Raw genomic sequence first — 24,505 nt, forward strand, 5'->3', positions numbered from 1 at the left:
TTCTCTGTTCTGTGCAGATTCCAGCCAAGGATTTGGAAGTTTTCCAGGTATCCATCCCCCACTCCAGTTCCAGGGCTCTTGCCTCTCAGCTGCTCACCCCTAGTTTGTTGAAATTTCCATTAAAACCCTCCTGAAATCTACAGTCCACATCCCCTGTTGAAGCTAAGCATGTGTTACTGAGGAGAATATAGGTTTGTCCTCTGTTACCCTCATCCCTGTCTTTTCTTCCTCCCTCTGTTCCCTTTCCCTGCACTGAAGTTTAGTCTGTAAGCTCCTCGGGGCAGTGGCCTATCCTGTTTGTAAACGCATTATTGCTGATGTTATCATTATCCTTTGCAGAATACATCTGTACCGGTTAGCAAATGCCCTCCCATTGCAATTTCTTTGCTTTGTGTGATATCTGATGCACGGTTGAAAGTTTAAAATGATGGAATTTCTTCTCCCCTTTCAGGCTGATGTCACAGGGGCTTATGATACCATTCCCCATAATAAACTGATAGAAGTAATTTCACAAGTCCTTGCTCTGGAGAGAGAGACCCGTTACAACATACGCCGCTATGCAGTGATCATGAGGACCAGAAATGGACTTAAGAGAATATGCTACAGGAGACATGTAGGGTGGATCTTTTTCTTTCTCTCGCCCCTATTTTCTGTTCTCTGATAAGTATAACAACCGTGGGAACTCTGTAACGTCTTCGTAAATATTCCATGGAAAGGCTAGCCAACGAATACCATCCTTACGGCCGGGAAGCAACACATTTTGAAATGTTCTGCCTGCCAACTAAAAATGGTCGCTCCTAATTTGGGCGCTTCCTCTCGCTCGCTCCAGGGTTTTGCAAGAGGTTCCAATGGAACCTCACTGATGCCTCGTGCCAAAGTGCAGCAGCAGAACTTTTCCTTCCCCAAGTTCTCTATGGAGAAAGACAGAGGCCCTTCCCTCATGCTGAGCTTTTGCAGGATATAGAAGACCTCAGCATCGTGCTCCTGCAAGAGTCAGACCTGGAAGAGGATCCTTGTGCTGGGCATGCAAGATCCGCAAGCAGGCAGGTTTATAGAGCCCTGTTCAAAATAGCTGAGCCATATCCCTGTTCCAGAGGTGAATTCAGCTGTTCTTAGCTAGGTGGCAGTGCCTGCGCTTGAGACTGCTCCTGGGCTGACCTCTGCCTTGATTTTGAAGTAGCCTGGCATCAGGTGGTATCATTAGTGGCAGAGAGGCTGTGCCCTAGCTTTTCAAGGGTTTTAAATTTATTTTACACCATGGAAATGCATATCTGCTGAATAGTCCAGGACTTTAAAATTGTAATGTTTCTTCAGAGTGCATCAGGAGCTTCGTGGTTCGTATTTATTGATTACCACAGAAAAGAAGGGAGGACGTATGGGCTGAGGAGCACATGCCAGCAGCTCCTGGGAGAACTGTGGGGCAGCCGTTGCCCGAACCCTTGGGAGAAGCTGGGTGGGGGATGCCAGGAAGTAGAGTGGTCTTCTGCCTGCCCCCTTCCACATTCTCTTCTCTCAATCCAGCTCCTCATAATTGTTAACCCTGACATTTTTACTATGCTGGAGGTCAATTCAAAAATCTAAAATATCTCAGTCTAGATGTTGTTTGCAGGTATCTGTTTCCAGTGAGTTTAAGCCTGATATGAAACAGTTTCTGTGTCATCTTCAAGAGAGCACCTCACTGCGGAATGCAGTAATAGTTGAGCAGGTAAGCTTCTATGTACCATTCCCTTTAACTAGGGAAGCTGAGATTGACAGAGGATTTCCTAAGGCTGCCCCATTGGTGTGTTTTGATGTCCCAAGCTGTAGGCAAACCTTGCGATTGGTTGTCTCTCTCTCTCTTACACACACACGCACATGCTTTTTTTGACTAACTGCCTCTTGTCGTCTGAACTTGTCAAACCGTAGTAAATCTTAACTATGGTGTCGGTAGACTCCAGTTTAAAGTTTGGGTGACATGCTAAAATGTAGCTTTGCCAGCAGCAAACGTGGGGCGAGGGAAGCATGCAACCCCAAGGCTCACTTAGGCTTGTTCACCTTACAATAAACCACAGTTGTTCAATAAACCATAGTTTCTTTTAATACCTGCTGAGTTCATGACAGCCAGTAAATTCATGGCAGAGGCAAGATTTGAGCAGTAGACTGCCTGAGTCATAACTCCTTCAGTTAGGCTGCAATCCTAAACCCACTGCATCCAGTAGGATTTACCTCTGAGTAAACAAGCATAGGTTTGTACTATTAGCCACTGCATTTTACCATTTCTGAAGATGAGATTAACTTCAAGACGATTTATTCGTTTGGGGTTGACGCTAGTATTTGCGTTCCTGTTTAGAGGTTGCCCACATCTTGCATTGTGCCGTTTTCACTTTTAATATTTTAATCCCTCTTACCACGATCCTGCAGTCTGAGCTTTCCATATCTTGGTGCACAAGGGAGAATTCTGAAACGGGCAATGTTAGCAGCTTTAAAAGAGGGGATTTTGTAAAGCTCTAACAAGTGTTTAAAATATGCCCAAGGGAAAATTGCACGGCGCCTTAGTTTGCTCAGCTATACTGAGCCAAACATGTTTCTCCTTTTGAATAGCATCATCAAATGCCATGTTAATTCGCTGCATCCATTCCACTCTGTGACTTCTCAACTTAGCCCTTTAGTTTCCCAGTTTGAGTGCATGTCTTTGCCACTTCCCGCCAGTAGATGGTGCTGACAGACATCCTTGCTTGAGGGAAATCCTTCATTGTTAAGCTTAACATTTTACAACTGGGTCTTCTGTTCGTATTGTGCCAGCTTCACTGGCATTTAGCTCTTAGGTGTTTAATCTGAGCATACTTTACAAGCACACCTGACCTCAGAGCAGGCATAGGTGTTAACATGTTAATATTAGGCCAAATATCATAAGCCAAAACATACAAAGTTCAAACTTCTACTTTTGCTTTTTCTTCTTTCAGGGTGTCTCTTTGAGGGAAAACAAATCCAGCCTCTATGAGTTCTTCTTGCAGTTGATCCACCATAGCATTCTGAAAATTGAGAAGAGGTAAAGTCTCTTTTATTATCATTGGTTACATAAACCTTTCAGGTACCAAAATGTATTTGCCTAATGGCACACGGCTCATGATTTTTTCTCCCCACCCAGCAAACCATGAATGGTAAACCAAAAGCAGACCTTATCTTCCTGATTTTTAGTTTTCTTGGTGGGGCGGGGGACAAACTATGAAACTGCTTCAGACGCAACCCTAAAACCATGGTTTATTTACCTGCTCAAGGTAGGAAGGAGGAGCTTTTAAGCTGAGTTCACAGGCTGTTGTTGTTTAGTCGTTTAGTCGTGTCCGACTCTTCGTGACCCCATGGACCAGAGCATGCCAGGCACTCCTGTCTTCCACTGACTCCCACAGTTTGGTCAAACTCATGCTGGTAGCTTTGAGAACACTGTCCAACCATCTCGTCCTCTGTTGTCCCCTTCTTCTTGTGCCCTCCATCTTTCCCAACATCGGTCTTTTCCAGGGAGTCTTCTCTTCTCATGAGGTGGCCAAAGTATTGGAGCCTCAGCTTCAGGATCTGGCCTTCCAGTGAGCACTCAGGGCTGATTTCCTTAAGAATGAAGAGGTTTGATCTTCTTGCAGTCCATGGGACTCTCAAGAGTCTCCTACAGCACCATAATTCAAAAGCATCCATTCTTCGGCAATCAGCCTTCTTTATGGTCCAGCTCTCACTTCCAAACATCACTACTGGGAAAACCATAGCTTTAACTATACAGGCCTTTGTTGGCAAGGTGATGTCTCTGCGTTTTAAGATGCTGTCTAGGTTTGTCATTGCTTTTCTTCACAGACTACTTTACCAAATTATAGTTTTTGGCCAGCATTGCTTCTGAATGCAGCCAGTTGGCTGAGGTAATTTCTGAATTCAGAATAAAAGCAACGAAGAGTCTTGTAGTTCTTTAAAGACTTAAAATTTTTAAAGCATAAGCTTTTGTCGGCTTTTTAAGAAGCTTGTGCCATAATAAATTTGCTACAATACTCTTTAATTTGCTGCAGCCAAAATAATTAATATCCCTCTGGAAGCTGAATCAAGAATGTTGTTCCAAATCCAATCTTTCAGAGGAGTCTTAAGCATTAGCCTGTATCCATTTCTTTTAAAGCTTAAAAAATAATAATGGGAGGCTTTTAGAATGGAGAAGCTAATGGAATGGGTTTAGCTGAGTGCCCAAAGGGGAACTGCATTCATTCAAATCGGCGTCCATTAATTTTGCAAGAGCAATCAAGTGTTTGCCAGAATCTTTTCAGCAAAATGAATTGACTCCCCCTGCTTTCATAATTATGATAAGCCATGTAAGCTGTTTCTTTGCATTGATCAGGTGGACGTTGGTCTCTTCAAAGACCAGTTTGGGTTCAAGAAGATCGTTTTCCCTTTGTGTATTTCCTGTTCTCATGAGAGTCTGACTTCTATAGGTGGACTACAGTCATCCAATGACATGCTGTTGTTTTTAAGCACGCTTCACACGATCAGGCCCACTCCTCTTATCACTTCAGATGTTCCAGGGTTGACGGTTGCCATTCAAAACTAGTTCCAGGCCCTACATCTCTTCCCGAAGCCTGGGTGGTCTACACTTTATCTGTGTTGGGTCCAAAGAACTATCGTAGCTCCAAGGTGGCCCTCAAGAGAGGGTACAGGGGATGGTTCGCTCTCAATAAAGGAGTACAGCTGCTTACTTTGTTAACCTGCAACCGTTTTTTTCAGGGCTGACCCTGACCCCTTTCAGATCCCTTCCTTTATGGAGACCTCTGCTGAGTCTGTTAGACTGTTGTCGGACTAACAAATATGTTGCTCAGACACAAGGGATTCTGCGAAGAATTTGTAGAAGCATATGATGGATTTGCCATTTGGTTGATAAGTTATTTTTGCTAAAACTATTGACTTTGGGCACAAAAGAGCCATGAATATTTTGGAATTCGCTGGAAAATTCTAAAGCTATTGGATGAATATCTGAGGGTGCAGGCGGCATGTGCTAGACAAATAAGCTATCGCCAATATACACAGCGCTGACTGCGTGTTTGAAGGGTAGAGTTACGTAAGTGATCAAAGCTGACAAGGAGGAAAGATCAAAGTCTTGTCTGAATGCCCCTTCTTCCCTCTCTATGAATGCTTTCATTTCAGTGCCGTGTTGAATGCAGACTAATGTAGCATTTCATAAGACTCTGCAAAGTGTATTTTATTGTAAATCCATACAGCTGAGAAGTACAGAAGTCACCGGCAGCACTTTGAGAGCAGCCTCAGAATGTGCGGGGTACTTTTTCATTTCTGTATGCGATGAACCATTGATCTGTAGACCTGTCTAGTTCTGCACTTTGGATGTGGGCTTTCCTAGTCCCAGTGCCAGAAAGACACCAGACAGAAGATTCTGGGAACAGGGGACCTTGTACACATGAAGCATGTGTCCTGCCCAGTCTATTCAGACTGAGGACACCCATTTGGGAAATGCCATTTTGGTTGTCATTTCTCTCCTGGAGTCCACAAGGGTCCTGGGGCTTGAGAATTACTAGCTAGTAACAGAGAGAGATAAAACAGAGAGAGGATGCAGGTGGCGCTGTGGGTTAAACCACAGAGCCTAGGACTTGCCGATCAGAAGGTCGGTGGTTTGAATCCCCTCAATGGGGTGAGCTCCTGTTGCTCAGTCCCTGCTCCTGCCAACCTAGCAGTTCGAAAGCACATCAAAGTGTAAGTAGATAAATAGGTACCGCTCCAGCGGGAAGGTAAACGGCGTTTCCATGCGCTGCTCTGGTTCGCCAGAAGCGGCTTAGTCATGCTGGCCACATGACCTGGAAGCTGTACGCCGGCTCCCTCGGCCAATAAAGCAAGATGAGCGCCGCAACCCCGGGCTTGTAACCAAAATCGTGTATATTGGGGGAGCACCCTGGAGAGTCCTGGCTCGCAAGGAGAGCCTCTCCAGAGCCCAGGGAGAATGTCCCAATATACGTGATATCAGTTACAAGCCTGGAGGTGCAGCAGGGAATCTGCCCTACTGTTGCTTGTGGGGAGGGTGTCACAGGGGTGTCCTTGTTTGCAGGGTTTGGTGGGCTCCTGAGGCAGCATGCCCTGGTATTTATTAATAATAATAATTTATTATTTTTCCCCAGCCACTCTGGGCGGCTCCCAACAGAATATTTAAAACACGATAAAACAAACATAAAAAACTTCCCTAAACAGGGCTGCCTTCAGATGTCTTATAAAAGTCAGATAGTTGTTTATTTCCTTGACATCTGATGGGAGGGTGTTCCGCAGGGCGGGTGCCACTACTGATAAGGCCCTCTGCCTGGTTCCCTGTAACCTCATTGAGTAAGATGCTGGGAATTGTCAGCAGATGAGGGAAGAGGCAAGTCATGAGGTAGGCTGAGGCCCCAGCCAAGAACCATGGAGTCCACCCTTGTATTAAAAAATGTATTGCATCGTTTTTTAATTTTTAAAAAAATTGCATTAGAATAAAAAAGAAATTGCATATGTAGGCTGGCCACGTTCTGGCAGCGACAGGCATCTCATTCGTGCCTGCCGTCAGCTTTCAGCATTTGTGATGGAGAATTTTTGTTCCCTGATACTTGCTAGGTACTATGCCCAGCGCTGTGGAATCCCCCAGGGCTGCATCTTGTCAACTCTGCTATGCAACCTCTGCTATGGAGACATGGAGGACAAGTTGCTGCGTGGCGTGCAGAGAGATGGGTATGGTAATATTCTGCTACCTGCTATATAATAGTTGTTCCCCCCAAACTCCTCTGTGCTCAAAAAGGGTTCATAGATATTCTGCACCAGTTGTTCAAGCTTCTACCAGGGAAGACCAACAAGGATGGAAACGGTATAACGAAGCAAGTGGGTAAAAAGTTGAAATGTGGAAACGGTCTGTGCCAAGGTTTTGAGTATAAACTAGCAAGCAAGACAGGGAACTGCAATTCTTTGGAAGTGTTTGGGAATCTGATGTAGATTTCCTTGGACCAGCAGTCCACAAAGATTGTGACCTGTAGTGACTTGGTGTCAGGCTTTGGGGAATCCTATCCCTCCCTATGCTTTTGAATTATGGTGCTGGAGGAGACTCTTGAGAGTCCCATGGACTGCAAGAAGATCAAACCTCTCCATTCTGAAGGAAATCAGCCCTGAGTGCTCACTGGAAGGACAGATCGTGAAGCTGAGGCTCCAATACTTTAGCCACCTCATGAGAAGAGAAGACTCCCTGGAAAAGACCCTGATGTTGGGAAAGATGGAGGGCACAAGGAGAAGGGGACGACAGAGGATGAGATGGTTGGATAGTGTTCTCGAAGCTACCAGCATGAGTTTGACCAAATTGTGGGAGGCGGTGGAAGACAGGAGTGCCTGGCGTGCTCTGGTCCATGGGGTCATGAAGAGTCGGACACGACTAAACGACTAAACAACAACAACAACAACATCTCTCCCACGGTGCCAGAAGAAATCTTACCAATTAGTTTATTCCGTAATCACACCGAAAGACAAAGGTCTCTCTCTAGAAAATGGCGTTGCTCCGAGTAAAGCCTGACGCCCTCTGTCTCCCTTATCCTACGTTATCCCTGTGCCAGCTGATCTGAGCTTTCTGCCACTGAGCTTTCTGTTCTACTACCCTCAATGCCCGCCTAGTCCTCGGAGGGGGGTGGGTCAGGAATGCTCTCTAAAAACACTTGTCAGCTTTCTCTCCCCTGGTGCTTCTTCTTCCTGCTGTTCCTCTCCCAATATTTCCCAGGTTTCCCCCTCTGCAGCCTCTGAACTATGTCCATCTGCCAACCACTGTTCTAAATCTATACTGTCCTCCTGTTCCCAGGAAGGTTAAGGAGAAGGGGGGGTACCATTCCTCCTCAGTCCAGCCCCTGACACTTGGTTGCCCAGTGGTGTAAGTTTTTCACCCATTATAGGAAACGTGAACTCATTTTACATCAGACATGAGCAGCACCAAGTCCTCAGTAAACTGCCAAGTAGAACTACAGTCGTACCTGGAACTCAAACCTTTTGGCTCCCGAACGCCACAAACCCAGAAGTGATTGTTCCAGTTTGTGAGCGTTCTTTTGGAACCCGAACGTCGGACGGGGCTTTCGGTTGGTTGCAGGAGCTTCCTGCAGCCAATCAGAATCCGCGATTTGGTTTTCGAACGTTTTGGAAGCTGAACTGACTTCCGGAACGGGCTCTGTTCGACTTCCAAGGTACAACTGTACCCCGATTTCTCCTCGTGTTAAAAAAATAAAAAGTATGCTCTTACTCTATAAAAATAAAAAGTATGCTCTTACTCTATATTTTATGATTTGGAATTTATATTTAAGCATTTTTAGTTGCATTTTGGTAATGTATGTGGTGCTTCACAAACTGCTTTGATACTATTGCCAAGAAACAGTGTACACATCATTCATTGTCAGTAATTATGGGAAAGGAGGTCGGGGGGGGGGGGGTCGGATAGACAAGCATCCCCTGCATTGTCCTGCTTTAAGCGCTCGTAAAAATGTAAAATGTTCTTCTAGGTGCATGTTCTGTGCCCAATGGCTAATTAATAAGCAGATCTGCTTATACAGAGAACCATAGAATTGTAGAGTTGGAAGGGACCCCGAGGGTCATCTAGTCCAACCCCTTGCAGTGCAGGTGGCCACCCAACCTCTGCTTAAAAACCTCCGTTGAAATGAGATTCCTCTTTAGTAAAAGGCGAAAGATTTATACGATCTGAGGTGAAACCAGAGTAAGTAAGAGACTGGCTTCATTATTACCAGATAAATGAAGTTTTCAAACTGGACAGGAAAATTGGCTTCCAGGTGGAGAGGTCAAAATTAGAAACAGAGCTATTGGAACCCAATACTAAGAATTTGTCAAGAATGTATAACTTGCTGTTGAAATGGAATACACAGGATGAGACGGTTAAATCAGCTATGATTAAATGGGCACAAGACATTGGGCATGACATTATGTTTGCTGACTGGGAACAGCTATGGACCACCAGTATAAAGTTTACGGCATGTAATGCCTTAAGAGAGAACATTATGAAAATGATTTATAGGTGGTACATGACCCCAGTCAAGCTTGCAAAAATCTATCATACGCCCAATAATAAATGCTGGAAATGTAAGGAAACTGAAGGTACTTTCTACCACCTTTGGTGGACGTGCCCAAGGATCAAGGTCTTCTGGGAAATGATCTATAATGAAATTAAGAAGGTACTTAAGTGTACCTTTCACAAGAAACCAGAGGCCTTTCTCCTGGGCATGGTAGGCCAATTGGTGTCAAGGAAAGATAGGACGTTCTTTATGTATGCTACAACAGCAGCAAGAGTTCTTTTAGCAAAGTATTGGAAGACACAAGAACTACCCACACTGGAAGAATGGCAGACCAAGGTGATAGACTACATGGGACTGGCGGAGATGACTGGCAGAATCCGTGACCAAGGGAAAGAGACGGTGGAAGAAGATTGGAAGAAATTTAAAGTTTATCTTAAGAACTGTTGTAAAATTAATGAATGTTAAAATGTCTTGGGTAACGCAAAATAGAATTGCAGTGACAAACAATTGGATATGAGAAAAAAGATTTAAAGAAAGTGCTATATTGAAATTAGGGGTTGCTAGAAAGATTTAAAACAGGGATGCAGAAAGGGGAGGTATGGGGAAGTCGCTGAAAGAAGGTCTAAGGAAAAAAAAGGTAAAGAAATTATATGTGTTTATATGTTTGTTTGTTTATGTATTGTGTTGTATTGTCTTTTAATATGTGTTGAAAAACCAATAAAAAATTTATAAAAAAAAAAAATGAAATGAGATTCCTCTTGTGGGAGCTTGTTCCACTGCCGAACAGCTCTTAAATAAATTGGAACGCCACAAACTCATTTCCCCAAATGGATTCCATCATAATATTGGTGATAAAAGCAACACTCCTACTTAACGCAGTGCAAATTTTTATTTTGGCGACGCAGGCCTGTTTTAACACGTTTTTAAAATTCACGTTTCAGGGTGCTGATGCGATTGACAGATGACTTTTTGCTTGCCACGCCTCATTTGACAGAAGCAAAGGCATTTTTAAGGTACGGTCTAAAGTATGGAAGTTTGATCAATTGAGTCTCCTCCTTTGCACAAAGTAATGGAAATAAATCTGCCCTTGTTCTGCTTTTCTCTTTGATATTCTTAGTGATGAGTTGATCTTGTATGTATATGCTCCTGTTCTGCAAAGGTGCAATTAAAGCAGTGAATGTGGTGTTCATTTCTCCATTTTCAGAGAACCTTGACTTTGTGCATGTGATTTTAGGCTTGTGAAGACTTGTTTGAAGAAGTATGTTCATCGTGCCTGTTGACATCTCAGCTGCCTCCCCAGCTTCTGAATTTGGGTCTTGCCCTGAGTAACTCCTTCCTTCTCCCCATGCCTATGAACTGGCATCATTTATAAAGCGTAGGGAAATAGGTCCAGAAGTTCTAATACTTTGGCATACAGCCCTGCTTAAAACGGGCAATTGTAATGAGGCTTGCAAGAGGGCAATCTTAATAATCCACTTAAATTATTTACAGCTTATTTTTGCTATTAAAAAACCCCAGCCATGCGGGCACCTTTAGCGCCCCCCCAACCCGCAAAGGAACCCATAAACGGGCTCCGAAGCGAAGGGGGGGGGTGGCGCGGTGCTGTGAGTCTACTGCTTTTTCCGTGGAGCGAAGCCGCATAGCCGTTGCCGGAGAGCGCTGCCTTTTTCCTGGGACAATTTGGCATCTAAAGAATCACCCGTGAGTACTTAAAACTCGAACAATTGGACTTCAAATAAGGATTGGCCAGTAGAGAGGAATTGGACTTAAAATTTATTTCAATTTGGTACTGAAACGGGAAGGTCTAAACAGGAAGTCAGCCTTCCGTTTCTTTGTAGTCAGAATAAAGCAAAGATAACGTAACTAGAGCATAGAAATTCACCTTTAAAGGACTTGCAGCTGTTACAGATTACAATCGTGGGAAAGGACTTGTGACCTTGCAGGACAATGTTTTCAGAAGCTCTCTTGGGTGCTTTCTGTAAAATAAATGCCCTATTGGATCAGCTAAGCCAGAAGACGGACTTGATGACTAATGCGACCAGAAATTTTGAACAGGCAGTAGGAAACTACATGGAGCCTACCCAGGAACTAAAACAGGAGTGTGCTATGACAGCACAGATGAGAGAAGAGGATACTGCTGAATCCTGGCTGTCAGAAATGGAGGGAGCTGCGGCCCTGCAGGATCATGAGCCTTTGCATTTGATAAATGAATTGGGAAAAAACCAGGCTTGGAAAGATAAAGTTAGGTTTGGTTTGGAAATGGGGGGTTGGAATGACCCTCCCATGCCGGGATGTTTGGACTTTCTGAGTCTGATAATGGGCCGTCAGATGTTTGGAGCTGTGGGGGCTTTTAATTTTGGAGGGAATCTGAAACAGGTGTTTAAATATCACATGGAGTTTAGTCTGGACTATGGAAATGGGGCTGATCTGTTGAAAAGGGTCAAAAATATTACTAAGCTGGAGTTCCTACGAGTGGAAGGAAAATATGAAGAAGAGCCGCGGAAGGGACATGGAAGAGACTTGAGGGCCTCGGATATAAGGACACCAGGTTAATGCGCTAGATAAATGGGACAAAAAGGACTGAGAAAATCCGGAACCAGGAGGAAGGGACGCTGGATGAAGATTGGATTGTTTTACTTGTTTTTCTTTTATCATTAGGACTGCTTTAAAATAATTGATGAATGCTAGAAAAATGTTGAAATGGAACTACTTGGTTCTAGTAAAAATGTTTAAAGAATTAGGTTAATGGTATGGTTATGAGAAGTCGGTAAAAATAAGATTTAAGTTTTAAGTTTCAAGGTTTGCTATAAGACAAGATGAAAATAGATTAAGATAATGTAAGGACAAAATATTATGAATTATGGATAGGATTTGCTGTGATAATTATTAACCAGGATACAAGAAAGGGGAGGGGGAGGAGATCAAAGAAAGAAGGTAACGAAAGTTAAAATTGAGAATGATGGATGTATTTTTTCTTTTTCTTTTTTTGTTTTGTCTTTTTTCTGTTTTTTCTTTTTTATAATTTAAAAAAATCTTTAATAAATATTATTTTTTAAAAAAAAAAAACCCCAGCCATGTTCTGTCATAGAACAAAAGCAAGACTGCGGGAGACAGTGTAAAAATGCAACTTGACTACTGTAATTCACTCTATGCAGGGCTGCCCTTGAAGCTGTCCCAGAAACTCCAGTGGGTGCACAATGCAGCAGTGAGGCTCCTCACGGGGGTCTCTGCCATGGGAGCATATTCACCCAGTGCTTTTCCAGCTGCACTGGCTCCTAGTGGAGTACAGGGTCAGATTTAAGGTGCTGGTTTTGACCTTTAAAGCCCTTCACGGCCTAGGACCCTCGTACCTACGGGACCGCTTCTCCTGGTATGCCCCATGGAGGACCTTAAGGTCCATAAATAGCAAGACCTTAGAGGTCCCGGGCCCCAAGGAAGTTAGATTAGCTTCAACCAGAGCCAGGGCCTTTTCAACACTGGCTCCGGCCTGGTGGAACGCTCTATCTCATGAGACCAGGGCCCTGCAAGATCTGATTTCTTTCTGCAGGTCCTGTAAGACAGAGTTGTTCTGCCTGGCCTTTGGCTTGGAGTCAATTTGATTCCCCCCCTTTCTTTTTTCCTTTCTCCTCCTGTGTTGAGGCTGCATTTTAATGTTTCAATGTTTTAATGTTGTATTTTAATGTTGTTTTTGAGTAGTATTCATTCAACTTGTTTTTATTATTGCTTGTTAGCCGCCCTGAGCACAGCCTTGGCTGGGGAGGGTGGGGTATAAATAAAATTTATTATTATTATTATTATTATTATTATTATTATTATTATTAACAACTGTGTAAATAACTTTTCTAACCACACATTTCCATTAATTTAGGACTCTGGCCATGGGCGTTCCAGAGTATGGCTTTGTTATAAACCCAGGAAAGACAGTAGTGAATTTTCCAGTTGATAAAGATATCCCGGGATGTTCAGCGTTCAAACAATTACCAGCTCGCACTGTAATCCCATGGTGTGGATTGTTAATTAATACACAGACCCTTGAAGTTTATTGTGATTACTCCAGGTAAATGAGAATAATATTTACTACCATGTTAGGACAGCATACTGTAATCAGTGTAGACTAATCAGTTACAGTTGATTAAATTATTTTAGTTGATGAGCCAGTGGGGGCTAACTTCACTTAGACCGGTGGACACAAGTTGTTAAAAGTGGGGTGGGTGGGGCTGCAATTAAAGAATTGGGATCCATTCTTGTGACCTTCCAACAAGTTTCCAGCCTCATATTATTTTTTACCCTGAATTGCACCACCCTGAATGACAAACTTACCAGGCCCAGTTGGTTGGGCTGGAAGTATTGTATTGCCTCTTCAGTTGGCAAGCATGCATTATTTGTGGTTAAACTTCCCTTTTGATTATACCAGTTGGGAAATGGTTGCTGATTTGTGGTTTTATTTTTTAAAGAGCATTAGATATTTCTTTCCCAAATGTGCATTTGTAAAGCAGGTGACTTTTGTGTTTTTACTCGAAGCCAGCAGCAGTATTTTAAACAATGCTGTAATATCATTAAACTTCTGCTGCTTTTTTGTTTTATTTTTTTGGCACGCCGAAGGACCTGTGATTGTGGAGTTTTGAAGGCTTGACAGAATAGAAGGCATCCATGTTTCTCTGCATGTTGCATAATAGAAATGCATGTCTCTCGAGACTGTATAGGTAAAGGACCCCTAACCATTAGGTCCAGTCGTGGACGACTCTGGGGTTGCGGCGCTCATCTCACTTTATTGGCCGAGGGAGCCGGCGTACAGCTTCCGGGTCATGTGGCCAGCATGACTGAGCCGCTTCTGGCGAACCAGAGCAGCACACGGAAACGCCGTTTACCTTCCCGCTGGAGCGGTACCTATTTATCTACTTGCACTTTGACGTGCTTTCAAACTGCTAGGTTGGCCGGAGCAGGGACCGAGCAACGGGAGCTCACCCCGTCGCGGGGATTCGAACTGCCGACCTTCTGATCGGCAAGCCCTAGGCTCTATGGTTTAACCCACAGTGCCACCCGCGTCCCTGAGACTGTATAGCAGTCAACAAAAAGAGAAATTAAGCAGGCCACCTTCAGACCATCCCTGTAGTAGGAGAAATCTAACCTGGTTGCATCAGAAAGCTACATAACTTCTGCCTCTTCTTCCCTTTATCACCCCGCATCTCCTCGCTCCCCAATTGCAGTTACGCCTGCACATCTATCAGGTCAAGCCTCTCTTTCAACTCGAGCAACAAAGCCGGTGTGAGCATGAGAAATAAACTGCTAGTAGTCCTGCAGCTGAAATGCCACAGCTTATTTTTAGATTTACAGGTAAGAAAATTGTGACGCATGGGAGAAGCCTTTCAGACCGAACATTTCGAAATGTGCAGTGTACTCTGAACCTTCCGACACTGGTGCAATTCCCGTTCCTTTAGATTTCTGCGTGAAATACTGCAATCCATTCAATTTTTATGTATATTTTAAAAATTAAGCCATAAACGGTGAATTATTATTTTTTTTCCTCCTCCCCTCACCCCAATTATTTGTTCTCTCTAAATTTAGATCAATAGCCTTAGGACTGTCTGTATTAATATCTTCAAGATCCTTCTGCTTCAAGCCTACAGGTACGTGTGATAATTATCAAAGCTTCATACTATGCAATGCCACTAGAAGGCGCTGTGAGTCAAGAAAACGCAATGTTTCACCTGCCATTGTTGCCTTTTGTTGTGCTGTGACTGGTCATTTTAAAGGTCCCCAAGCACTGGGGCTTCTAAACCGCTTTTATATATCTCCCCACCACCATAATGTTAAAAACACCCAGAACTTTTGACTCTATTTTAATGTTTCAGCATCAGATGACTGTTCTATAGATCTAGGAAATGCAAAACATCTGTTTTTCATGTAGTGTTATAATTTCAGTGCCGATGCAGTTCTAAGTTCCTCCAAACAATCCACTTGCCTTTAGCTCTTATCTTTAAAATCACAGTATATCCTAATTATTGGTGATGATGCTCAGTAATTAAAACTACAGTGGTACCTCGGTTTTCAAACAGCTTGGTTCACGAACAAATTGGAACCCGAATGCTGCAAAACCCGAAGTGGGTGTTCCAGTTTTTGAACTTTTTTCCAGAAGCCAAACATGCTCCGTTTTGAGTCCTGAGCTTCTGTTTTTACTGTTGCGCAGCTAATTTGCGTCCCCCCATTGTAATTCAAGCCTTCTGTTTCCGTGTTTCCTGTTGCGCTTCTAATTTGCAGTCCCCCCCCCCCATTTAATTAAAGCCTTCCATTTCCGATTGTAGTGTTCCGAGGTGATATTTGGAGCTTATATTTGGTCCTTTCGTTTTTGCTATTTATTTTGCGTTTTTTGTTTCGGAGGCTTTTTCGGTTAATTTGTTTTTATGACTGTGCGGAACCCAGTTCAGCTACTGATTGAAAGATTGGTTGATTGTGTGACTGCAGAAATGGATAAAAGCCCCCCATTCAAACAATGGCTATCATCAGTGAAGGTAAGAAAAAAATATTTTTATCATCTACAGAACTGTTTTATTTATTTCATACTATAGCACATTGTTTATTCCTTTCATTTTATGGATCAATGGTCTTGTTAGATGGTAAAATTCATGTTAAATTGCTGTTCTAGGGGTTGTTTTTAAAAGTCTGGAACGGATTAATCCGTTTTGCATTACTCTCTATGGGGAAGCCCGCCTTGATTTTGGAACGGACTTCCGGAACGGATTAGGTTTGAGAACCAAGGTACCACTATAATACAGAAGATCAGCATCTGATGTAAATTCACTTAAATTGAAACAAAAGCGAAGGGTGTGTAGCTGCACTTGCTCAACATTCGTGCCTTTGTTCCCCGATGCCTCTGCCTCTTCAGCATGTAATTCATTAACATTTAAAAAAAATTAATCTGGAACATTATGTCTAGCTGAACTCTGCCAGGACTTTGACCTGTTCTCTTTCAGCCTTGTCCTTGTGTGTTAGACTTCCTGTCTTCACTTTCTGAAGTTCTGATTATCTTTTAATGGCTTTGTAAGCATCTTTCCTCCTGCAAGGGTTTCCCCTGCCCCTGGCAAACACATTCTTATCGCACAGAACATACACTTTGGTCAAGGCCAAATGGGAACGGCTTGGGTGTCACTGGAAACCACCCGGGTCAGGTTTTTAATCTCAGCGCCATTTTGCTCTTCCGTGCAACAGCTGTCAAGGACTGGGACAGAGATTCCAGGCTGCCTGCATACTATAAATTTAAAACACAAGGTTTTCCCCAAAGAATCCTGGGTGCTGTTAAGGGTGCTGAGAATTGCAGCTCTGTGAGGGGTAAAGTACTACAGTTCCCAGGATTCTTTGGGGAGGGGAGTTGTGCTTAAATTTATGGTGTGTACACAGCCCCCCAGACCATGGGGAGGTCTCTTGAAAAGAAACAAATATGTATAAGGCTGAACAAGGTGTCACTGTATTTTTTCTCAAACAGCTGCCTGGTTTCATTCTTTACAGAGCCTGTTTACAAAACGCAGACTCTTTTTACTGCTGAATTCGGTAGAATTTAATTCTTCACAGAGCTGAGATTCTGTGCATATTTAAGTGGGTTTTAAACCATGAAAGCTGCTTCTTTTTTAATTCCAGGTTTCATGCGTGTGTCCTCCTGCTTCCTTTTAACCAACAAGTTAAAAATAATCCCAGTTTCTTCCTGAGGATAATCTCTGACACTGCCTCATGTTGCTTCTCTCTACTAAAAGCCAAAAATGCAGGTAGGTGAAATAAATGTACTAAAACCGCAGCCCTTGGGGGACAGTTACTTACTGAAGTCGTTCTTCTGACTTAACGTTTCTTGCTTAGGACCAAACTACACATGACATTAAGCATCTCACTGAACGTTGCATCCTTCTCTCTCTCTTTTTTAAACCCCTCTCTAAATAGCCACAGGGGGCAGAATGTAATAGGAGAAAATTGGGAATGTTGTGGATAGTAGGAGAGGATATATTGATTAAATATTATCCTTCCTCAGGCTAGTGAGTTAGTGGCAGAGCACATTACCTGTATATCACAGGAAGCTAGTTGGTGGATTCGTTAGAATCTCTTGTTAAGCATTTTAGACTTTTCTTGTCCAGATTGGATTTTGCTGGTAAATTCCCCTTTAATTCCCTCTTAAAAACAATAATGACACAATAGTCTTCTTTTAAGAATAAGAAGAAGTTTACTTACCTTCAGTTCACAGTTGGATCCCTGAAGGCAGGCATTAGCTTATAGCTACAGAAGAAAGTGTGAGCTCATCCCACATGGGGAATGAGCCCATGTGCTGCTGGCTGAGATCCAGCAGACAGCAAAAGAGCATCAAGAGAGAGAAGGGAAGATGGCTGCATAACTGCCCCTTTTGTAGGGTCACGCCCATCTACCTAGTCACAAGCAGGAGGAGGATGCTCCAGACCAGGTGAGACAGGAAGTCCTCTAGGCAAACAGGAAATGTTACACTTGACTGCAACAGTGATGTTGCATCCCACAAGAAGTGTGACATTGAAGGCGGACCAGTTGAACGCTTTCATCCTGTTTTCACAAGCTGCTGTTTTGGTTGGGCTGCAGGGAGGAGCCTCATTTGCTGCCCCACTTCCTTTGCGCAACCTGTGTCCTCCAGATACTGTTGGACTGCAAGTCCCATTAACCCCAGCCATTGTGGCCAATGGCCAGGGTCAATGCGGGCGACAGTCCCCACAGTATCTGGGTGGCACCAGGACAGATAGGACGTGCTTTTTCCTCACACACACATTTTAATTGCCTGGCACCTCTTTTACTCAGTCCTTTTAACCGACGATGGTAGCAATTGAATCTAGGGAATTATAGCTGCAATTAAGTCTCCCTCAAATTTAAGTTACTTTTTGAGTGTGGTAGAGCGGGGGAGGAGATGTTGAAGAGGAAGGGATCTGTGTGAGAGACAGATTAGAGTAGTTTTTCTTAAGGTGTGAGGCTGAGAAAGATGGAATCTACCCCTGGGGAGTAGATGGGCACTGAGCGGATGGCAGTGATCAGGTAGACATTGACATTGTTCACCAGAGGCAGGTATCAGTTTTGAAGATTAAAATAGAAGGTTGACAGAATAATTTGTGTGTGTGTTTGGTTTGGTTTTCTTTTTCCTTCCCTCTTTTTTATTCTTTTTTTCTTACTCTTTTTATTGTGTTTTTTTAAGATATTAAATCTGCTTGTTTTTGTTGTATTATATGTTGAAAACTTAATAAAATTGATTATTAAAAAAAGAATATAAAATCTCTTCACTGAACAAGCTTAAGTCATTCTTTCTTGCTTTATGCCTAGATATACCTTTTTCTCCTGCTGGTGGTTCAGTGCCGCTTACATACAAAGCTGTGCAATGGCTCTGCTATCGTGCCTTCAGTGTGAAATTAGGAAATCACAGAGTTATTTACAAGTGTCTTCTTGTACCACTCCAACAATGTAAGTACCTCTCTGCTTCATGCCAAGACATGCAAATGCTCTTCATGTCTCTTAATTTTCCATTCCAACTAAAAACTGTTAAGTTTATTCTTGAAGTGACTCTTTAGTTTCTGTTATCATTATTCTTGACAATGCGGGGGTGGGAGTAGGGAATAACTACGGGTGCTTTTGAGAAATTAGGATATCGTTGGGTAGGAAAATGCTAGAACAGGTGACTCTCAACTTACGCAGGCGTTATGTTCCGGGGATAGCGCATAAATCGTGTACAGTCAAAACACATTGGGTTCAACGGCGAGTGGGACTGCCAAAGTCTCTCCCCATGCCCACCCCCCGAATGCCCATCCCCTTTTTTAAAAAAATGTAAATGTGAAGCTGAATGCACTAAGTTGCAAGTTTTCTGAAGAAGCCTAATGTCTTCTAAGTCATTTGAAATATTTATAGATACAATTATAGTGCCTTAAAGATATGTGGATTTTATGATGTCAAGCTGATACTGCTCTGATTGGGGCATCTTAGCTGTATAGTCACTGGCATAGTGCTTGCAATAAAAGTTAATCTGTTATACGTATTTGAGGTTCTCAAGGGCATTGAACTATTTTTAAAGAGCTTTGTTGCAGATTTGAGCCATATAATTCCTTTTTATATACAGTGGTACCTCAGGTGAAGTACTTAATTTGTTCTGGAGGTCTGTACTTAACCTGAAACTGTTCTTAACCTGAAGCACCACTTTAGCTAATGGGGCCTCCTGCTGCTGCCGCGCCACCGGAGCATGATTTCTGTTCTCATCCTGAAGCAAAGTTCTTAACCCAAGGTAATATTTCTGGTTTAGCGGAGTCTGTAACCTGAAGCGTATGTAACCCGAAGCGTATGTAACCCGAAGCGTATGTAACCCGAAGCGTATGTAACTTGAGGTACCACTGTATATTAGAGATGGGCAAGTTTATGGTCAAACTATGAAACTTTCTGCCCCAGGAGGCAGTGATGGTCTCCAACTTGGTTGGCTTTAAAAGAGGATTAGACAAATTCATGGGGGAGGAGATGGGTACTAGCCGTTATGACTATTGCTCTTCCTCCACTGTGGGAGGCAGCACTGGTTCCAAATACTGGAAACCACAGGAGGGGGGGTGCTTGAAGCAGCTAGGAAGCCTGCTCCCCATCACGTGCAGTTTCAAAATGTCCTTGGGAGTGCAGGGATGGGGTGGGCCAGTGTGCCATGCAGCCCAGAGGCATTGCATTGGCAAAGAATGGCCGCCCTCGTTTTAAAAGACAGCCTGTGGACCACCCAGTAACCCTGTTTGGAATGATTTTCTATCGGAGCAGCGATTGGTTGATTTTAGCATTCATCTTTTCAGGTGAAATACGGTTGCTCCGGCAAATTCCAGAAGCTTCTGTACAGCTCCTGAAGGAAGTGACAGAACCATCACTATATGAAGATTTCAGAGCCATTCTGGATTGATAGATGCAGTCCTATTGTAGGTAAACTGATTTATTTTTCCTTTAAAAAAGAAAAAGAAATAAATAGCTAAGTCAGCCTCCTGAATCTCAAAGCAGGGAAAATGTAGTAATTTGGTGCCTGAAAGTACACTTAGTGTCATGAATACATGAGCTCAAAGCAATGTTTTCAAAGTATTTTATCAGCAAAGTAAGTAATGGGATATGCTCCATTTTTAGTTCTATTTTTTACTGTGTAAAAAATTCACCTAACCTGGAATTGTCAGGGGGAAATATATTTGTCTGTAATGCAACAATGATGAGATGCCTATTCTGGTATCTTGCCTAAAAAATGATCTATGGCTGCAAGTTTCTGTGTTCCGTTCACTAAGCCTTGTAAACTGCTTTTAAAAATGTGACTTCTGTTTTAAAAACTCGGTAGCACATTATTTTGTAACTGTGGCTGCCAGAACCATGTGGTTTTCTTTAAACCTTGCTGAGAAATCAAGACTATTATTGTACTGCACATGGCCTTCCAGCAAAAACAGTTGTATCTTTCTTGGTAATAGCCCATTTACTTGGTAAGACTCAGATCTCCAATTTAGAAAATACAACTTGTGACTTAATGGATTGTGTCTTCTAAATTCCAGTTATGAGATATATATATATATATATGTCATAAGGGTAGTGCCTGAAATGATCCTTACCGTGGAATTACCATGTTCTGTCTACTTATGTTTTGGAGGGTGTCCACTTATAATGTCATCATTTTGTAATCAGCCCCTAGCAGTTTCCCCCTTTCTAAATCTCATGCACCGAATGGCCTTAGGCAAAGCACTGTCTTTCAATCTCAGCCCGCACACCTGCAATATAGGGATAAGAATGTGGACCTCCCTTATATGGTTGGCATAGTAAGACTTACAAGATAATTATTTGTTATGTATTATGAACATTCTTGAGTGCTATATATAAAGATGCATTTATTTAGAAAATGGTTTTACGTAGAAATCCTTACATTCTTACTGAGTGAATACCTTAAATTTGAGGATACATGTGTGGGGTTTTTTAATTGTCAGGATAGGATGGGGAAAACAAGGGTGACCAGATCGCTGAAACAAAAGTTAAGATCAGGTGCTACTGGTGATACCAGGGATACCAGTGCTGGTGTCTGGATGTATTATTCGTAGCAGTTTCTTTTTCAACACAATTCTCCAAAGTTGGTAAATAGCTCCGAAAGGGATCATCAAGCATGGTACAGTTTCAAGCATCTCAGAGATGACGACAGCCAAGATAGGATACTTTTTCGGCTCTTTTGCAGGAAAATGTACCTTTGGGAGAAGCAAATGTATTGCGTGAAAGCCACATTAAACAGCACAATCTTCTATGCGTTTACGCAGAAGGAAATCCCATCAGGTTATATGGGTTGCTCCCAGGTAAGTGAGGACAGGAATTACAGCTTGTTAATACTTCAAAGTGGGAGCTAAGCCAAGGTTGGCAATATTCCAAAAGGGAAAGGGTTGCATGCAGTGTAGGGCTAAGACTATGGCGTCATCAGCACAAGGATGTGTCCCCATATGATGGGATGTTCTCCCTTTCTCCTCCCCTTGTGCACTCCGAGCAAATTTTGGGATGCCATGGGAGGAGGAGAGGGGAAGAAAGTCCCATTGTGCCAGTGGCAATCTCTGCGTGTTATATCTGGGACTGGTCAGTGTCTCAATGGTTGACTAGCTAGGAACCACATGGAGGCGACCTTGAGTTCCATAAGTACCGTATTTTTCGCACCATAGGACGCACCGGACAATAGGACGCGCCTTGTTTTAGAGGGGGGAGAACAAGGGGGAAAAATTCTTCCGCTCTCTGCCCAGCGCCCCTTCAGCGAAGCGGCAGGAGGCGCTGCGCAGAGAGTGGGAGAATTTTCCCCCTCTTGTTTTCCCGCTCTAAAACAAGGTGCGGTTTAAGGTGTGTTCAGGCGGCTACCTTGGAAGCCTGGAGAGCGAGAGGGGTCGGTGTGCACCGACCCCTCTCGCTCTCCAGGCTTCAGGTTCCTTTCGACCTGCTCTTTGGGGCTGGCGGGGGGAAGCCCACCACCAGCCCCAAAGAGCAGGTCAGGGAGCAGCGGAAAGGCGCAGCGGAGAGGCTGCTGCCATAGCCGCGCGTCACCTCTCCAGCTGGGAGAGAGTAAGCCCGGCTTCTTTAGCCCCACGCGCGCTCTCCCGGCTGGAGAGGTGACGCGCGGCTATGGAGGCTCCTGCCATAGTCGCGCGTCACCTCTCCAGCCAGGAGAGGGTCGCGGGGGGCTGCTTTAGCCGCGCGCGTGCTCTCCCGTCTGGAGAGGTGACGCACGGCTATAGAGGCTCCTGCCACAGCCGCGCGTCACCTCTCCAGCCGGGAGAGAGTAAGCCGGGCTTCTTTAGCCCCACACGCGCTCTCTCGGATGGAGAGGTGACGCGCGGCTATAGAGGCTCCTGCCACAGCCGCGCGTCACCTCTCCAGCTGGGAGAGAGTAAGCCGGGCTTCTTTAGCCCCACACGCGCTCTCCCGGATGGAGAGGTGACGCGCGGCTATGGAGGCTCCTGCCATAGCCACGCGTCACCTCTCCAGCCGGGAGAGGGTCGCAGGGCTATGGCGTCTTCGCTCCATAGGACGCAGACACATTTCCCCTTCATTTTTGAAGGGGAAAAAGTGCATCCTATAGAGCAAAAAATATGGTAAATACAGAAATTGCAGCTGATGCCCTGCTATGATAGGTTGTTGTTGGCATCCATCTGTCTTGGGAGACAGTGGAAGAGTTTGCAGGTAAAGCCAAACCATTAAAGAGGAATTCTGTGCTTAAGCAGAGCATCTTTATCAATTCAGGCGTTCATAGCAGCAATATTGGAGTGAGAGCTCAATCCCCCCCATGAATGCAAATTAGGGAAAGACTAGTAATGATTTGTAGAAAAGTAACTTACATAATTTGGGTTCCACGTATTGTAGCTTGCAGGTGGCTCAAGAAGTACATAGAACACAAAAATTAGGAACATTATTGCTGGGGAGAAAAATTGCCACGTTGCCTTCCAATAGCCTTTTAATGGTCTTCCTGTCATCTCTTCCACATCTGCACTGAATCTGTTAATGAAATGGATATATTTAGTGAGGGATCTGTGGACAATTCACTTGCATGTAACCTTATTAAAAATGAAGCCAGCTAAACTTCTGTTTCTTCTCTGACTGCATGCCTGCTCATCGCTTGATGAATGCAGGAACAAGTAGAGCAGCTACATAAGCATCACTCAAAAGAGGGAAATGCAAACAAAAGAGGATTCAGGCTTGCGTAAAACGTTTATGTGCTAATTTAGAAATGATTTCTGTGACTGAAATAGAAATGTATTACATGTCTCCATAGTGGGGAAGACTGATCAGCTAGCCTGTTCCATCTCCTTTCCAGGTGTTAACTTTGAAGCCCCTGCTCTCCCTGCCTAGAGTTCTTCATCTTTTAAACCACAGGGATTTTCACATCAAGGACTCCCTCAAATAGAGATCTATCCCATCTGACAGCTGCTTGGGCTGTTAAGTAGCCCCCCCAAAAAAAATTTGCTGCCGCCCCAACATCAAATGATCACTTGCATAAATGAATTAAATACAACAGGAAACCTTTATCCTATTGCAAATTGTGGGTTGTATATCGCCAAATTATGCATAAGGCTGCAAATCTTAGCTGGGATCGTATTCCCACTGTATGCAATGGAATTTATTTCTGAGCAGGGGGACAGGCGATTATACTTCAAATACAATAAAAAGGTATCACTTGCTGCACCTAGGCCAGGAACAGATCTGGCAGACACCCTCACTTTTGACTTTGCTGCTTCTCCTAAAGATCAGGCCTTCGTTGCTGTTTAATATTTAATGTTTGTTTGTTTTTGTTCTGCAACTCTTTATTATCCATACATTAAAGACAAATCTTCCTGTCAGGGAATCAGGAGCAGGAGCACTGGGGAGAGAGGATTGGGAGAGCGAAGGGGAAGAATCCGAGGGCAGCGTAGGGGAGTATGACAGTGGCCCGAGAGATTCCATGAGCTTCTCCAGCGAATCAGAAGATTCCCAGAAGGGGGCGCCGATGGTCAGGGCAAGGGGGGTCCCAGGGGGGACGCACCAGAAACAAGGAGCCAGAGGGGAACCCCAAAGCAGCAGTGGAGGATCAGGACCAGTTTCCCCACCAGAGCGTAGTGGGGGGGAGGAGTCACATGTGTCAGGAGCAGTGTCTCCTCCAGAGAGGGAGTCAGGGCTGACCACGCCTCCAACGGAGGGGAGGTCAGTTGCAGCTAGCCCCCCCGATGGGGGAAGCAGTGACAGCAGCAGTGGAACGGTCAGGAGGAAAGTTGCTGGCTGGGCGCGCGCGCCAAGTTCAAATGTGCAGGCGCGCGGAACAGCAGGAGACCCGGATGGGGAACCAGCTCCTAAAGCCCGCCGGAGGGAGGGAGAAGGCTCAGGGGAATCAGCGGGAGAAGAGGCTAGAAAGGGCGGAACCCCGGCGGGCAGGCGGACCCAGAGGAGGAAGGAGCAGCGGAGAAGGTGGAGCAAGGCTAGACTCTTAAATTGGTGTCAAGGGGGAGGAGACTCAGACG

At 44.1% G+C, this 24,505-nt stretch overlaps 2 protein-coding genes across 11 annotated transcripts in view; one reads left to right on the forward strand and one right to left on the reverse strand.

Annotated features, from left to right (window-relative positions):
* Window positions 1–24,505, forward strand: part of TERT (telomerase reverse transcriptase) — a 101,225-nt gene that overhangs the window by 11,280 nt on the left and 65,440 nt on the right. For 2 of the 9 annotated variants that reach the window (XR_014550938.1, XR_014550939.1), the window contains exons 6-16: window positions 452–613; window positions 1,610–1,705; window positions 2,943–3,028; window positions 6,589–6,702; window positions 9,962–10,033; window positions 12,889–13,077; window positions 14,228–14,354; window positions 14,586–14,647; window positions 16,653–16,777; window positions 18,333–18,470; window positions 19,823–19,942. Coding sequence is in view for 3 of the 9 variants with exons in the window: in XM_083624588.1 (XP_083480714.1) it covers window positions 452–613; window positions 1,610–1,705; window positions 2,943–3,028; window positions 6,589–6,702; window positions 9,962–10,033; window positions 12,889–13,077; window positions 14,228–14,354; window positions 14,586–14,647; window positions 16,653–16,777; window positions 18,333–18,470; window positions 19,823–19,926 (1,275 nt within the window). In the remaining 6 variants the exon portion in view is untranslated. Of the gene's footprint in view, window positions 1–451; window positions 614–1,609; window positions 1,706–2,942; window positions 3,029–6,588; window positions 6,703–9,961; window positions 10,034–12,888; window positions 13,078–14,227; window positions 14,355–14,585; window positions 14,648–16,652; window positions 16,778–18,332; window positions 18,471–19,822; window positions 19,947–21,219; window positions 21,663–23,286; window positions 23,848–24,505 lie in introns of those variants that run through there. The other 7 variants (XR_014550940.1, XR_014550941.1, XR_014550942.1 and 4 more) reach the window with 7 other exon arrangements.
* Window positions 20,862–24,505, reverse strand: part of LOC310767558 (sodium-dependent neutral amino acid transporter B(0)AT3-like) — a 31,445-nt gene continuing 27,801 nt past the window's right edge. For both annotated transcript variants that reach the window (XM_083624671.1, XM_083624670.1), the window contains 2 exons: window positions 22,853–23,009; window positions 20,862–21,229 (listed from right to left, as the gene is read on the reverse strand). In XM_083624671.1, the coding sequence (XP_083480797.1) occupies window positions 21,029–21,229; window positions 22,853–23,009 (358 nt within the window). In that variant the 3' untranslated portion in view covers window positions 20,862–21,028. The remainder of the gene's footprint in view (window positions 21,230–22,852; window positions 23,010–24,505) is intronic.

Source organism: Podarcis filfolensis (assembly GCF_964270895.1).
Source record: "Podarcis filfolensis genome assembly, chromosome: 7".
In the NCBI taxonomy this organism is placed as follows: Eukaryota; Metazoa; Chordata; class Lepidosauria; order Squamata; family Lacertidae; genus Podarcis; species Podarcis filfolensis.